General features: G+C 53.2%; 1 protein-coding gene across 2 annotated transcripts in view; it reads left to right on the top strand.

Moving 5' to 3' along the window:
• The window catches only part of LOC116955738 (transforming growth factor-beta-induced protein ig-h3-like), a 254,790-nt gene that overhangs the window by 219,719 nt on the left and 18,898 nt on the right, over positions 1–16,173 (top strand). For both annotated transcript variants that reach the window (XM_032977008.2, XM_032977009.2), the window contains exon 22: positions 2,797–2,919. In XM_032977008.2, coding sequence (XP_032832899.1) covers positions 2,797–2,919 — 123 coding nt within the window. The remainder of the gene's footprint in view (positions 1–2,796; positions 2,920–16,173) is intronic.

The following is a 16,173-nucleotide window of genomic DNA, read 5'->3' as shown; positions in this document are numbered from 1 at the left end:
GTGACGATGTGTGACGATGGGGGGGGGGGCGGGGGTGTTGAGAAATGTGACGTCACATCAAAATGCGCAACTTTAAATAAATATAGACACAACGCGTTCTACTTAATTAAATAGACTTTTTAGTAAATGTTTTCTCCTACAACATCAGAAGTGCAGCGCCACATTAAATACGCACTACTACAATGACAATAGTTTAAAAGCGATTTGAAGCATCTTTTATTTTTTTGGAGGGGGGGGGGGCAGAGCTTTGTGACGTCATATTTGAGGGGGGGTCTGACTTTTTGTGACCCCGTGTGACGATGGAGGGGGGGGGGTCAAAAATCGCGTGACGTCATTTATGGACGGCCCCAAAAACGGGAATTCTGGCAAATGGCCTGACGTAGCTGGCTGTTGTAATCACCAGCGAAACGACATAGCTGGTACCCGAATTGGGATATAATATTTCGATTTAAAGCTTTCGTGACTGCAATGATTCATCTTCTTTGGTTCTTTCGGTAAAGTCACGTAGAATGAGAATAAAATAATAGTTAACTAATTGTGCACGTTTTGTTCACGGCGACAAACCTAACTAATTGTCTGTGTCGGGTGGTGGTGGTGGTAGGATGGTGGTGGGTTAACGGCACATTTACATGAGCATCGGTTTCCCCCCTTTTTTCTGGTCAACAAAACAGCTGTGGTTAAGATGTTAAAACGCCAAAATGAAACCTTTTACGAGGAATCGCGTCCGCGTATTTGGCCTGCTGCTGTGCACAATGATCCAGCAGGATCATCTCAAGCTCCCGAATCTGGCGCTTAGCTTTTAGTCTTGTGTCAACGAGGAACCTCTTTCGCTGCCCCTTCGAGCGACGGTCTGGGGAGTCACATGGGGAGGAGAGAGCAGCACCACAAATGATTCGTTAATGGGTGTTTGAGTATTTCCTGTATGATAATAGGTTTTCCCATTTTTTTCTGGCAACAAAACAGGTGTTCAGGTGTTAAAACACCAAACTGAAACCTTTTACAAGGAATCACGTCTGCATTAACCACGATGCTTGTGGTCAGAATGCAAACAAAAAACACACTCTGATATTATCTGCGGCATTGTCCTTGAAACTGATTGGTCCACACCAGAGGCAGCTTTCTTTTGAGCCTCGTCTCAGACGGTGTTCGACCAGAGGACGCCTTTTGGCGTCTTTTGGCGGTGACGACGACGCTGACGACGGTGACGGTAGGGTACGCGAGCGGAGAGGAAGGGTGTTGCGTGCGTGTGAGTGAGTGTGGGGAGCGGTGGTGCAGTGGTTAGCGCTGCGCTGTGCTGCAAACCTGGCGACCCGGGTTCGATTCACGCTCACGGCCAACATCGGTGACGATTATCTGAACCGGTCCTGGGCCTTCCCTAGGTCGACTCGGCCTCAAATGAGTACCTGGTGCGGTGTGTCAACATCGCCACTGGGGAGTGTGGTGTGCTGGCCACCCACCCCCTCGTGTGCCGTGCCGGCCTTTTTAGGTGCTGCTCGCTAACGGCACTTGCCCCTACAGTCTGCTAAGGCTATACGGGGGATCTTTGTCTTTGTGTGCGCGGCCTATTTCAGCATTTCCACCGTGGTGGTCGGCAGAAGAAGGGCCAAGTGAAGGGGTTTACCCGCCCTTCTTCACATACACACACATACACACACATACATACACACATACATACACACATACACACAACAACAACCGCCATTCGCCACTAAGTGGCAGTGACGTCACCACGACGCTTGTGCCAGGAGATGTGCACCTTGAGGCCACGTGGAGTGTCGAACGCCCGCTGGCAGGAGGTCACGGGGCAGACCCAGGTGCCATGGGTCGACTGACTGAGATGACTGGCTGATGCACCACCTGTGCCCCCTACTGTGCCAACCTGCTGTGCTTTAGCCACCCGGCGCTCTGCTCGTTGTTCTGAGCGTCGCTCCTCCGCCCTCCGTTGTTGTTGGAGGGCGACTACCTCCAACTGCCCAGTAGCGTCCTTCACGAGCCTCCTCCACAGAGGCCGATCTTGACACCGCTGGTACCGGTCATTGGCAAGTCCACTCAGCTCCACGTCCTCCTGTACCACATCACTCCATCTCTTCTCTAGCCCGTGCCGCGCCCGTTTAGCCCCCTCGATCCGGCCGAACAAAAGCTATTTCGGCATGCGGTGGCTGGGCATGCGGGCTACATGACCCAGCCATCGCAGCCTTGCCCGCCGGAGGAGCTCACCGATGGGACCTTGCCCAGATCTTTCAAGGATTTGTGAGCTCCTCACACAATCCAGTCTGGTTAAACCCAGGATGGATCGTAGGCAGGCCAGCCTAAATGTTTCTAACCAGCGAAGATGTTCCATTAGGGGGGTCCACACACATACACACGCACATACACACATACACACACATACACACACACGCACGCACACACACGCACACACACACGCGCACAGACACACGCACATACACACATACACACGGACGCACACACACGCACATGCACACATACACATACACGCACGCACGCACACGCACGCACGCACACACACACACACGCACGCACACACGCGCACACACACACGCACATACATACACACACGCACACACACACACACGCATACACACACGCACACACGCGCACACGCACATACATACACATACGCACACATACACAAACACACGCACACACTAACCTGTCGGCCAGCCTTCGACACTTCACGTGGCCTCGAAGTGCACCTTGCCTGGCACAGGCGCCGTGCAGCGGTGGCCTCGCTTGACTCATCTCTCGCGCCCCGATGGTTTCCGTCGCACGCAGGAGATTACCGGACTGTGACGGTCCGCAAGACGGTGACGAACGCCGACGGCAGTGCGGAGGTGCAGACGTTCACTCTGGACGGGGACGACATCGAGGAGCAACTCCGGCGACTCATGGAGCAAGGTACGCGCGCGTGCGCGCGCGTGCGTGCGTGCGAGGACGTTGAACTTCTTTCGCACCGTACGTAGCCGCCAGCGCTAATCGGAGGTGCTGTGTTGCAGTGGGGTGAGTGGGTGAGTGGGTGAGTGAGTGAGAGAGCGGGTGCGTGAGTGGGTTGGTGAGTGCGTTGGTGGTGACCTGCGGCGTGACGAGTGCGTGGGCGAGAGGGCGAGTGGGCGAGGGTGGATGGGTGGGTGTGTGTGGGTTTTACGCACGTGAAACTTCTTTCTCACCGTACGTAGCCAACCGCACTAATCGTGGGGGGGGGGGGAAGAGGGGGAGGGAAAGTACAACAAACTGAAACACAAAAAGCAGTTCTAAAGAAACGACTTTGTCAATCTAGATGATGATTTCAAAGCGACACATCCCCGGTGGCTTCCAAATATCGCAAGGAAGAGCGTTCCAGACGACCACAGAAGCGCGAACCGGTGACCCTGTCCGCGGTTGGACGAATCGGCCGTTGCAGCCGACGTCATTCGCGATAAAGTTTCGTGGGATGATTTTTTAAAATATTTTTTTTGGAGCGAGATTGTTAACCCCGCCGCCTGCTGCCTGCCACGGCCAGCGAGGAAGGTTCACGACCCTGGCTGGTTGTTGTCATCGCCGGCGAGACGTCACGGGTGGGTTTGACTATCCAGCACACCGGCGTGCTGAAGCAGTAACTAATTGGCAATTTTGTTACACGTGACAAACATTACTAATTAGCTGCGTCAGGTGGTGGTGGGTTAATGACCCGTTAATATTTTACGAGATCTCACCCAATAAAAAAAAAATACACCCGTTTATTACGAACTCGCTGTCTTCGGTTGCCCTGAGCAACGTTATTCCTGGGGGCATCTTTATTCAAGCTCCAAAGACAAATTTCCCCCCCCCCCACCCGTATAGCCTTAACATACTTTGGGGGCAAGTGCGGTTAGCGATCAGCACCTATGAAGCCAGGAACGGCACACGAAGGGGGTGGGTGGACAGCACCACGCCCAGCCGCCTTTGCCTCCCCAGTGGCGATGTTTAGACAGCACACACCAGGTACTCATTTGAGGCTGAGTCGACCTAGGGGAGGCTCAGGACCGGTTCCGGGTGTTGAGCCGTGAGCGGGATTCGAACCCGGAGTCGCCGGGTTCGTAGCGCAGCGCAGCGCTAACTGCTGCGCCACCGCTCACACCGACATTCACGTCGAGAATATCAACAACAGTGAGCCCTGAGCGATGCCACCACTCTGCTCAGCCGCACGGTAAACTGGGACCTATGGCCCAGTAATAAGGAGTCTCTGTGTGTGTGTGTGTGTGCGCGTCTTTTTTTTCCGCCTGGAATATTACTCTCTCGCAATCAACTGGCAGGATGAAGCCCTAGCCACACCTTGTCGGCCGTGGAGGTTTGTTTGATGGTACGTCGGCCATGGTGCTCGACGCAGGCTGGTGGAGAGGGAGGTGCACCGGGTCGGTTTAGATATCGCTCGCTGCTGATGTTAGCGGTGGCCATCGGTCAGACGCAGGTGGCGGAGCTACACGGTGGTGAGGCGTGAACTACCTCGCCTGGAATATACAGGAGGGTCGTGGGTTCAATCCCGACCCTGATGTCTGCTGTACATTTGGAGTTTGCGTGTCTCTCTCATCATCATCAGGGTGGCTAGGAGATGTTAACTACCTCGCCTGGAATATACAGGAGGGTCGTGGGTTCAATCCCGACCCTGATGTCTGCTGTACATTTGGAGTTTGCGTGTCTCTCTCATCATCATCAGGGTGGCTATGAGATGTTAACTACCTCGCCTGGAATATACAGGAGGGTCGTGGGTTCAATCCCGACCCTGATGTCTGCTGTACATTTGGAGTTTGCGTGTCTCTCTCATCATCATCAGGGTGGCTAGGAGATGTTAACTACCTCGCCTGGTATGCAGGAGGTCGTGGGTTCAATCCCGACCCTGATGTCTGCTGTACATTTGGAGTTTGCGTGTCTCTCTCATCATCATCAGGGTGGCTATGAGATGTTAACTACCTCGCCTGGTTTGCAGGAGGTCGTGGGTTCAATCCCGACCCTGATGTCTGCTGTACATTTGGAGTTTGCGTGTCTCTCTCATCATCATCAGGGTGGCTAGGAGATGTTAACTACCTCGCCTGGTATGCAGGAGGTCGTGGCTTCGATCCCGACCCTGACGATGCCTGCTGTATATTTTGAGTTTGCGTGTCTCTCTCTCCGCGGCTGCGTGGATTTTTGAAAGAGCCCTGCGTTTTTTCCCTCCACATTGAGAATCAACGTCACGCGTTTAGAGTATTTGTCTGCTGTACATTTCCACGTGATAAGCCTACTTGGTTTGAGCTATCATTTGTGGCCAGGTCGCTAATGAAAGAGAGCTATACAGCGCAGTATGCCTTACCTGGTAAAATAAAATAAAAATTGTTTAAAGTGCAGTGCGCTGACCATACTGCATCACCACTCGGCCCTGCGTGAAATATATATAAGATAAAAATGTTGTTATAAAAAGCCATTTAATGACCCAAGGAGGCCAGTGTTTTTTTTTTATTCGGGCCTGTCATAACTCTGGCCAGGCCAATAAAACTGCGATAAAAAAAAAAACTCGCTTAACTACTCCTTGCTCTGCTCAGCGCGAACCGAATAGCACACTTGACATAAACACACACCGCCCTAAATCGACGCACGGGTGCAAGACGTGTCCGTGTGGTCCTCTGAACACGGCTTCTAAGCCTCTCTACCCCAGCCTCAATTGGAGTCTCGTCTACCTGCATGTCGGCCAGAGAAGAGCGCTCTTGGCATCTGCAGCGTCGTCCACAGACGCCAAGACTCGAGAGACTGCGGAATCGATAAACTATACGGGGAGAGAGAGAAAGAGAGACGAGCCAACTTAAAATATACTATTTTACGTAATAGAGTTTTTTTTTGGGGGGGGGGGGGGGTTAGATCGTATAAATATATAAATGTGTCGTTAAACCCGCCACCACCCGACACAGCCAGTAAGGATTGTCACGTAAACAGAACGTGGCCAATTTGTCACTAGTACAGCACTAGTGTAAAGTGTAGTGTATAGTGTAGTGTATAGTGTAGTGTATAGTAGTGTATAGTGTAGTATATAGTAGTGTATAGTGTAGTGTCTAGTAGTGTATAGTAGTATATAGTGTAGTGTATAGTGTAGTGTATAGTAGTGTATAGTGTAGTGTATAGTATTGTATAGTAGTATATAGTGTAGTAGTGTATAGTGTAGTGTATAGTAGTGTATAGTGTAGTATATAGTAGTGTATAGTGTAGTGTATAGTAGTGTATAGTGTAGTAGTGTATAGTGTAGTGTATAGTAGTGTATAGTAGTATATAGTGTAGAAGTGTAGTGTATAGTAGTGTATAGTGTAGTATATAGTGTAGTAGTGTATAGTGTAGTGAATTGTAGTGTATAGTAGTATATAGTGTAGTAGTGTAGTATATAGTAGTGTATAGTGTAGTGTATAGTAGTGTATAGTGTAGTTATAGTGTAGTGTATAGTGTAGTGTATAGTATAGTATACTAGTACAGCACACCGGTGCATTGGAGAGCCAAGCCACAACATTTACAAACTGAGTAACGACGTTTCGCCAGTAATTGCAACCAGCTTCTTCAGGAACGAAACAGGTGGACATCTCCACGAGTCTGGCTGTCGCCTGATGAAGCTGGTTGTAATTACTGGCGAAACGTCGTTACTCAGATTGTAAATGTTGTGGCTTGGCTCTCCAACACACCGATGTGCTGTACTAGTATACTACACTATACACTACACTATACACTACTATACTCTACACTATAACTACACTATACACTACTATGCACTACAATACACTACACTATACACTACTATACACTACACTATACACTACTATATACACTGCACTACACTACTATACACTACACTATACACTACTATACACTACACTATACACTACACTATACACTACTATACACTACACTATACACTACACTATACACTGCTATACACTACACTATACACTACTATACACTACACTATACACTACTATACACTGCTATACACTACACTATACACTACACTATACACTGCTATACACTACACTATACACTACTATACACTACACTATACACTACTATACACTACACTATACACTACACTATACACTACTATATACACTACACTACTATACACTACACTATACACTACATTATACACTAGTGCTGTAATAGTGACGAATTGGCCACGTTCTGTTTACGTGACAACTCCTCACTAGTTGGCTGTTTCGGGTGGTGGCGGGTTTTGACGACACAACATTTATACATTTACGTGATCTAACCCCCCCCCCCCCCAAAAAAAAACCCTCTATTATGGATGCTATTGGTCGCGAAGGCCCCCTACGTGTTAAAACGTTACTGTTTGTAACTTTCATACTATCGCCAGGTAAGGCCCCACTGAGCTGTATAGCTCTTTTCCTGGAGGCGACCTTGCCATCACAGGCGACAGCTCAAGCAAGCGCCTGGTCGTCACGCGGACATTCATGGCAGTGGCCAGATACTGTAAGAGCGCCACGTCGTTTCTATCCCTGGAGGGGGGTTTAAAAACAAAAAAGGGAGGACCCGCAGAAAAATCCACGCCGAACAAACGGGGAGAGAGACGTGCAAACTCCAAATGCATGGAATCAGAATCTGAATTCATGCTGGAGGAACCCGAAGAGCTGTGAAGCTCTTTTTTCGCAGATTTCCCGTAGGGGCACGGGGTGAGAACGTCGCAGCAATAAGCTACGCGAGCAAGACGACGGCGGTGCAAAACGTTGGGGGGAGGAGGAAGGTGAAAGCCAATCACGAAAAACAACAAACTCAAATCCGTGCTGTGTTTCACGTTACCGCTCGTAAGGTCCCACCGAGCTATCGAGCTCTTGTTCAGAAGCGACCCCCCCTCCGGCCCACCACGCGCGCAGAGAGAGAAAGTGGCCTGCCGCCTCTCGGCATCAATGTGCCCCCCACCACCACCATCACCACCACCCCCCCTTGCGGGAATGTCAGCGTGCCGCATCTCGCGAATCCCACGTGCGTGCGACCCCCGTCGCGCCACGGCCGATGTGCCTTTCGGCGTGCACGCGATGCAGCGGATGACCCACCCGCTGCATCGGCGTCTCGGGTTTACTCCCCCCCGCCCGCCTCCTCCTCCTCCTGCTCCTCCTCTTTGTCTTGTCGCGCCCACGCGTGCAGAGGTCAACCCCGCGAGTGCCACGTCTTCAACGGTGTCGCCGTGCGTCCGCACTGATGGCCGCGCGTTTTGAAGTTTTTATTTCTGGCGCGCGCGCTAAATGTGATTTTTCACCGTCCCTTCCCCCCTATCCCCCCCTCTCCCCGCACCAAGCCGCGGCTCTTCGCCAGCTGTGTCCTGAGTCGCCTTCGGCGGTAAAAAATGACAGCGAGTCAGCGGGAAGGTCACGTTGCTGGATGCTCACCGGGCGGGGGGGGGGCTCCTGACGATGCCGCCCCAGGGCCCTGCCTGACGCCGAGTGCGAAGGCCGCGACCTAAAACAACTGCCGCTGTCGTTCCCTCCGCTCGATCGGCGTGCGATGCGCGTACCGGGTACGGTGCACATCGTCGCGCGAACTCCGCTCACCCTCGCGGCGGCGGCGGCGGCGGTGGCGACGGTGGCGACGGCGGCGGCTTTCGGGCCGGGCCGTCGAACGAAGGCGGCGCGGGGGGAGTTGGGGAGCACGGTGCGGAAACGTAGCGAGGTAGTTGACATCTCCTAGCCACCGTGATGATGATGATGACGATGAGAGAGAGAGAGACACGCAGACTGTAAATACACAGCAGCAGGCATCGTCAGGGTCGGGATCGAACCCACGACCTCCTGTACACCAGGCGAGGTAGTTAACATCTCCTAGCCACCGTGATGATGATGAGAGAGAGAGGCACGCAAACTCCAAATACACAGCAGGCATCGTCAGGGTCGTGATTGAACCCACGACCTCCTGTACACTCAGCGAGGTAGTTAACATCTCCTAGCCACCGTGATGATGATGAGAGAGAGAGAGAGACACGCAGACTCCAAATATACAGCAGCAGGCATCGTCAGGGTCGGGATCGAACCCACGATCTCCTGTACACCAGGCGAGGTAGTTAACATCTTCTAGCCACCGTGATGATGATGAGAGAGAGAGAGACGCAGACTCTAAATACACAGCAGCAGGCATCGTCAGGGTCGGGATCGAACCCACGACCTCCTGTACACCAGGCTAGGTAGTTAACATCTCCTAGCCACCGTGATGATGATGAGAGAGAGACACGCAAACTCCAACTATACAGCAGGCGTCAGGGTCGGGATCGAACCCATGATCTCCTGTACACCATGCGAGGTAGTTAACATCTCCTGTGTACCAGGTGTTTGTGTGATTTGTTGACCTTTCTCGTACTTAGCACGACTATCGTGCTTTTGTACCGTTTGTTGTTGTGACGTTCCTACCCCGTGCCCCTACTGGACATCTGCGATAAAGAGCTTTGTAGCTCATCGGATTCCTCCAATATAAATTTTCCGATTCTGATCGCTGCCAAAAATCTGGGTGTGAGTTGACCTCGTTCCCCGTGCAATGAGAACATTTTTTTGCATGCGATAAAGGGGCCCTAAATGAACAAAGGCACATAAATATTAAAACACTATTTTTTTACTTGCACAGTAAAGTAATTTTACTTTTTCATTTAATACGACAAATCGCTCACGTTAAACACCCAGTCGTTCGTAAAAGTCGAAGGCGGTATAGTACTATAGTAGTAGAGCAAGTGCAGAGTCACCGAACCGGAATTGATAGCTTGAAAGCATTTAGCGCGGTGGGGGGGGGGGGCCTTGAAAGTGGGGGGCCCCGTAGCATTGTGTAGCTACTAGTGCTGCTAGGATCATCCAGCACTGCCGCATTCTCCCCCACCCCCACGTCCCCATGGCCATGAACGCTGCCAACTTTTACCGCATCTGAGGATCGTTGCATCCCGTACTCTTTGGTTCTTTCGGTAAAGTCACGTAGGTAGAAAAAATAATAATAAAATAATGTATCACGACGTTTCGATCGCAACACAAGCGGCCGTCCTCAGGCGGAAAAAAAATAATCCAGCAGTGGAAGCACGCCCTGTGAAGGCCGAGACTGTGGTACGTGGGTGGGTTGTCAGCACCACGTCGTGTGAAGGCCGGGACTGTGGTACACGAGCGGGTGGGTGGTCAGCACCACGCCGTGTGAAGGCCCGGGACTGTGGTACACGAGCGGGTGGGTGGTCAGCACCACGCCGTGTGAAGGCCCGGGACTGTGGTACCCGGGTGGGTGGGTGGCCAGCACCACGTCTGTGAAGGCCGGGACTGTGGTACCCGGGTGGGTGGGTGGCCAGCACCACGTCTGTGAAGGCCGGGACTGTGGTACCCGGGTGGGTGGGTGGTCAGCACCACGCCGTGTGAAGGCCCGGGACTGTGGTACCCGGGTGGGTGGGTGGTCAGCACCACGTCTGTGAAGGCCGGGACTGTGGTACCCGGGTGAGTGGGTGGTCAGCACCACGCTTGTGAAGGCCGGGACTGTGGTACGCGGGTGGGTGGGTGGGTGGCCAGCACCACGCCTGTGAAGGCCGGGACTGTGGTACACGAGCGGGTTGACAGCACCACGCCCGACCGCCTTTGTTCCCTTCTCAAGGTGTTGATGTTGATTCCACGTCTCACCGGCTACTCATTTTGAGGCCGAGTCGACCTAAGTGTGCAACAACAACAACCGCCGTCCGCCACTAAGTGGCGGTGACGCCACCACGACGCTTGTGCCAGGCTGGTTGCACGTTGAGGCCACGTGAAGTGTCGAGCGCCCGCCGGCAGAAGGCCACGGGGCAGACCCAGCGTGAGTCGACTGACTGAGATGAGTGGCCGATGCACCACCTGTGTCTCCTGCTGTGCCAACTTGCTGTGCTTTGGCACGGCCGGAGACAGACAGACTCTCTTGCACACGGATACAAAGATCCCCCGTGTAGCCTTAACAGACTGTAGGGGCAAGTGCTGTTAGCGAGCACCTATGAAGGCCGGAACGGTACACGAGGGGGTGGGTGGCCAGCACCACGCCCGACCGCCTTTGTCTCCCCAGTGGCGATGTTTACACACCGCACCGGGTACTCATTTGAGGCTGAGTTGACCTAGGGGAGGCCCAGGACCATTTCAGATAATTGTCATCGGTATTGGCCGTGAGCAAGAATCGAACCCCGGTTGCCGGGTGCATAGCGCAGCGTAGCGCTAACCACTACACTACCGCTTCTCACGCACACCCTCTCACACACTCACTCTCTCTCACACACTCAACAACAACAACCGCCATTCGCCACTAAGTGGCGGTGACGTCACCACGACGCTTGTGCCAGGCCATATGTACCTTGAGGCAACGTGAAGTGTCGAACGCCCGCCGGCAGGAGGTCACGGGGCAGACCCAGGTGCCACGGGTCGACTGACTGAGATGACTGGCTGGTGCACCACCTGTGCCCCCTACTGTGCCAACCTGCTGTGCTTTAGCCACCCGGTGCTCCGCTCATTGTTGTGAGCGTCGCTCCTCCGCCCTCCGTTGTTGTTGGAGGGCGACTGCCTCCAACTGCCCAATAGCGTCCTTAACGAGCCTCCTCCACAGAGGCCGATCTTGACACTGCTGGTACCAGTCATCGGCAAGTCCACTCAGCTCCACGTCCTCCTGTACCACATCACTCTATCTCTTCTCTAGCCCGTGCCGCGCCCGTTTAGCGCCCTCAATCCAGCCGAACAAAAGCTGTTTCGGCATGCGGTGGCTGGGCATGCGGGCTACATGACCCAGCCAACGCAGCCTTGCCTGCCGGAGGAGCTCACCGATGGGACCTTGCCCAGATCTTTCAAGGATTTGTGAGCTCCTCACACAATCCAGCCTTGTTAAACCCAGGATGGATCGTAGGCAGGACAGCCTAAATGTTTCCAACCGGCGAAGATGCTCCATTATGGGGGTCCACGTTTCGCAAGCGTAGAGAAGGGAGGGAATGACCGTGGCAGAGAAGACCTGAAGCTTAGTGCGGAGCGACAGACCAGGTAGCTTCCACACAGCGTTACGCAACCGATGAAAAGATATTGCCGCTCGACTGATTCGGAGTGAGACCTCTGCTGTTAAACTGGAGCCGGTCATAATCACACTGCACAGGTATGGGAAACTCTCCACTCTCTCCACAACTGCCCCATCACCGATTCGGAGTTGTGGGGGTGGAGTGTCCGATGGTACAAAATACCCAGGCAGGTGCTTAGTTTTGGTGGGGCTGATGGTAAGGCCCCATCTCTTAGTGGCACGTTCCAGTCTCAGCAGCAGCGTCTCCAACTCCTCCTTTGAATGAGCAGCTATTACCAAATCATCGGCATACATAACGTGGTTGAGCACCCAGGCATCGATCAGCCTCCCATTATATCTGTACCAAATGGAGGTTCCCCGGTACAGCTATTGAAGGCTTCACGAACTACGTGGTCAAAATAGATGTTAAATAATGTGGGAGCCAGAGGACATCCCTGTCGCACCCCAAGGTGTACAGGGAATGGCTGTGACTCCCGGCCACGTAGTTTTACCCGGGCCCGCTGACCATCATAAAGGTCCTTAATGATCGTGAGCAGAGGGTCAGGGACTCCAAAAGCATGAACAACAACCCAGAGCCCAGGCCTACTGATGGTATCATAGGCCTTGACCAGGTCAATAAAGCAGAGATGTAGGTCTTGTTGGAATTCCCTACACCTCTGCTGTAGCAGACGGACAGAAAATATGGCATCTGTGCAGCACCGCCCTTTCCTGAAACCACATTGGGGCTCCGCAAGCCTCTCCTCGGCATGCCTGGCGAGGCGATGTTGAATAATCCTTGCCAGGACCTTTCCCGGCACACTGAGGAGTGAGATGCCCCTGTAGTTGTTAGTCTGTGCGGTCCCCCTTCTTAAAGAGGGGGACCACCAGGGCATCCTTCCAATCCTGCGGAACCCGTCCAGTGGTCCAGACTGTTGTTATGATGTCATATAGGGCAGTCTGTGCACAAATGCCACCCTCCCTCAGCATTTCACTTGGGAGATCATCTCTGCCCAGTGCCTTTCCTGGTCTCAGACTCCGGATCGCCTTCAGTACTTCTTCAACAGATGGCACCTCAGCCAGCCACTCACAGGGGGTGTCTTCTTCCAATATTTGAGGCACCGCAGCCTCAGCAGGGTCATCCCCACTTTGTGCCAAGATGTTTCCTGGCTGAGGGATTTCCCCTCCCACAGGACCTCACAGAAATGCTCAGCAAATCTGCAAATCTGTTCATAGGGGTCGGAGATTGGATCACCGTTTTTTCCCCTAATGATGGTACTAGGTGTGGCGCTGCAGGTTACTTTTTTGTTGGAGTTAAATAGAGATTTGCGATCGCGGGCCACTGAGGCAGACTCCATCTCCTCAGCAACCCGCGACCACCACCCATTCTTGCAGCGCCTCACGGCTCTCCGAACCTCCGAGCGAAGGCTGCGGTAAGCCTCCTCATTCTTTGACGTGGGATTCTGTAGCCGATGACAGTGGGCCTGTCGCTTTTTCTCAACTATCCTGAACACCTACTCTGTCAGCCAGGGTCTCTGGGGAGGTCTGGACCGCGTACCCAAAGCAGCCATTGCAGCTGCATGAGTCACAGTCCTCTACTTCGCCCATTTACCCTCGACATCAGGAGGAGTGGGGGACGATGCCAACCCCAGCCGCAAGCGATGATGAAATTCTCTCTTGCAACTTTCATCAGATAACTGTGACCAGGCCACTTTAGGTTGGAATGGGGTCCTGGGTGTACACCCACCACCGGAGTGGAAGAATGGCAGGCACATCTTACAGATGACTAGTCGATGGTTAGAGGGCAGATCAGCTCCACGGTAGGTCCTGGTGTCAAGGACATTGACTCGCATCCGTTGGTCCATCACTATGTAGTCTAGCAGATGTTCTTTCTTGGACCCAGCATGCATCCATGATGTTGTGTGGATGCGCCGATGCCGGAACAGCGTGTTGGTAATTACAAGCCCATGGGCTGCACAAAAATCTAGCAGCCTCCTACCGTTGTTATTGAGCTGATCTGGCCCATGCCCTCCAATCGCTCCAGACCAGGTGCCAGCATCATGACCAACTCGGGCATTGAAGTCACCCAACAAGATGATTCTATCCCGAGGGGCCACTTTAGGAGGTCATAGAAGGCATCTGACTCATCGGCTTTGCCTGCATCCCTCCACGGATGTTCGTCTTCGGTGGGGGCATAAGTAACTACGACCACCACTCCTCGCCTCCGGTTGATGGGAAGGCGAGCCCAAAGTAGCCTGGGGCTTACAGCTTCCCACACCTCACCGCCACGCTCCCACGCCCCCTTTATTATTTTGTTCAAAAGAAGAGCCACACCCTGTTTTTTGGCAGTCTGCTGCCCCAAGTAGAGGACTGTCCACTCCTCATGGTGGCAGGAGCCAGAACCGGTCCACCGGACCTCCTGAATGCCACAGAAATCCAGGCAGTACCGGTCCAGCTCCCGACAGAGGAGTGGCAACCTCTTCTCCGCAGTGAGCGTTTGAACATTCCACGGGGCCACACGAAGTGGCTTTTCGTTGTTTCTGGAGGGGCCCCGAGGGTAGAGATTCAATCTCCTGGCTCCGCCAATTGGTGTTTGACCAGGAGACGTCATAGACTCCTGTCCCCCCGGGGCCTCCGGCACAAGCTTATTAGTTACATTTTTAATTCGTGGTAATTATTTGAAGGTGGAGGGGTTACCAGCCCTCGCACCCGTCCAGAGCTCCCGTTTAGCCACTGTGGTGGTCACAGACGCCATGAGGGGAGGGGCCAATTGGCCCTCCCCTCACAGCGCTGTCCACGACAGAGTTGCCCGTCCGGCACACACACTCACACACACACACTCTCACACACACACTCTCACACACACTCTCTCACACACATACTCTCTCACACACACACTCACACACACACTCTCTCACACACACGCACCGACACAGCCTCTGTCACCCCGCGTTTGTCTCCACGTCGTCCTCGTTACTCACGTGGCCGGTGGCACGGATTCATCTTTTTAAAAAAAAAACCTTCTTCACGGCCACGCTGTTCAGTGCAACGTTGACTTCTAACCCACAGCGGGCTGACAGCTTGCGTTAATATCAACACCCCCCCCCCCCCCCCACAGTGCCACGTTATTGTTGATCTGTAGCCTGGTTGTTGTTGTTGTTCAGGCAGAGAACGAGTGTTGATCCATGGGCCCCCCACCGTTTCTGAGGCCACCCCCCCCTCCCCCCGTTCTGACAGAAAATGCCTCGAGCTCGTAGCAGCAGCGCCCTCTGTTGGGGCAGCTTGTGTGTGGTGGTGAGTGTGGTGTGTGTGTTGGTGTGTGTGTTGGTGAGTGTGTTGGTGAGTGTGTGTGGTGTGTGTGTGGTGGTGTGTTGGTGAGTGTGTGTGTGTTGGTGAGTGGTGTGTGTGTGTTGGTGAGTGGTGTGTGTGTTGGTGAGTGTGGTGTGTGTGTGTGTGTGTGTTGGTGAGTGTGTGTTGGTGAGTGTGTGTTGGTGAATGTGTTGGTGAGTGAGTGGTGTGTGTGTGTGTGTGTTGGTGAGTGTGTGGTGTGTGTGTGGTGTGTGTGTGGTGTGTGTGGTGGTGTGTGTGCTGTGTGTGTTGGTGAGTGTGGTGTGTGTGTGTGTTGGTGAGTGTGGTGGTGTGTGTGGTGGTGTGTGTGGTGTGTGCGGTGGTGTGTGTGGTGTGTGTGCGTTGGTGAGTGTGGTGTGTGTGTGTGTTGGTGAGTGTGGTGTGTGTGTGTGTGTTGGTGTGTGTGTATGTGTTGGTGAGTGTGGTGTGTGTGGTGGTGTGTGTGCTGTGTGTGTTGGTGAGTGTGGTGTGTTTGTGGTGGTGTGTGTGTGTGTTGGTGAGTGTGTGTTGGTGAGTGTGTGTGTTGGTGAGTGTGATGTGTGTGTGTGGTGGTGTGTGTGGCGTGTGTGTTGGTGAGTGGTGTGTGGTATGTGCGTTGGTGAGTGTGGTGTGTGTGTGTTGGTGAGTGTGTGTTGGTGAGTGTGGTGTGTGTGTGTTGGTGAGTGTGTGTTGGTGAGTGTGTGTTGGGTATGTGTGTTGGCGAGTGTGGTGTGTGTGTTGGTGAGTGTGTGTTGGTGAGTGTGGTGTTTATGTGTGTTGGTGAGTGTGGTGTGTGTGTGTTGGTGAGTGTGTGGTGTGTATGAGTGATGGTTGTGTGTGCGT

This window comes from Petromyzon marinus, chromosome 61, assembly GCF_048934315.1.
Source record: "Petromyzon marinus isolate PM22_M1 ecotype Great Lakes invasive population chromosome 61, UKy_Petmar_22M1.pri1.0, whole genome shotgun sequence".
Taxonomy (NCBI): Eukaryota; Metazoa; Chordata; class Hyperoartia; order Petromyzontiformes; family Petromyzontidae; genus Petromyzon; species Petromyzon marinus.
Note: the sequence above shows the minus strand (reverse complement) of the source record. Positions and strands in the feature narration are given on the sequence as shown.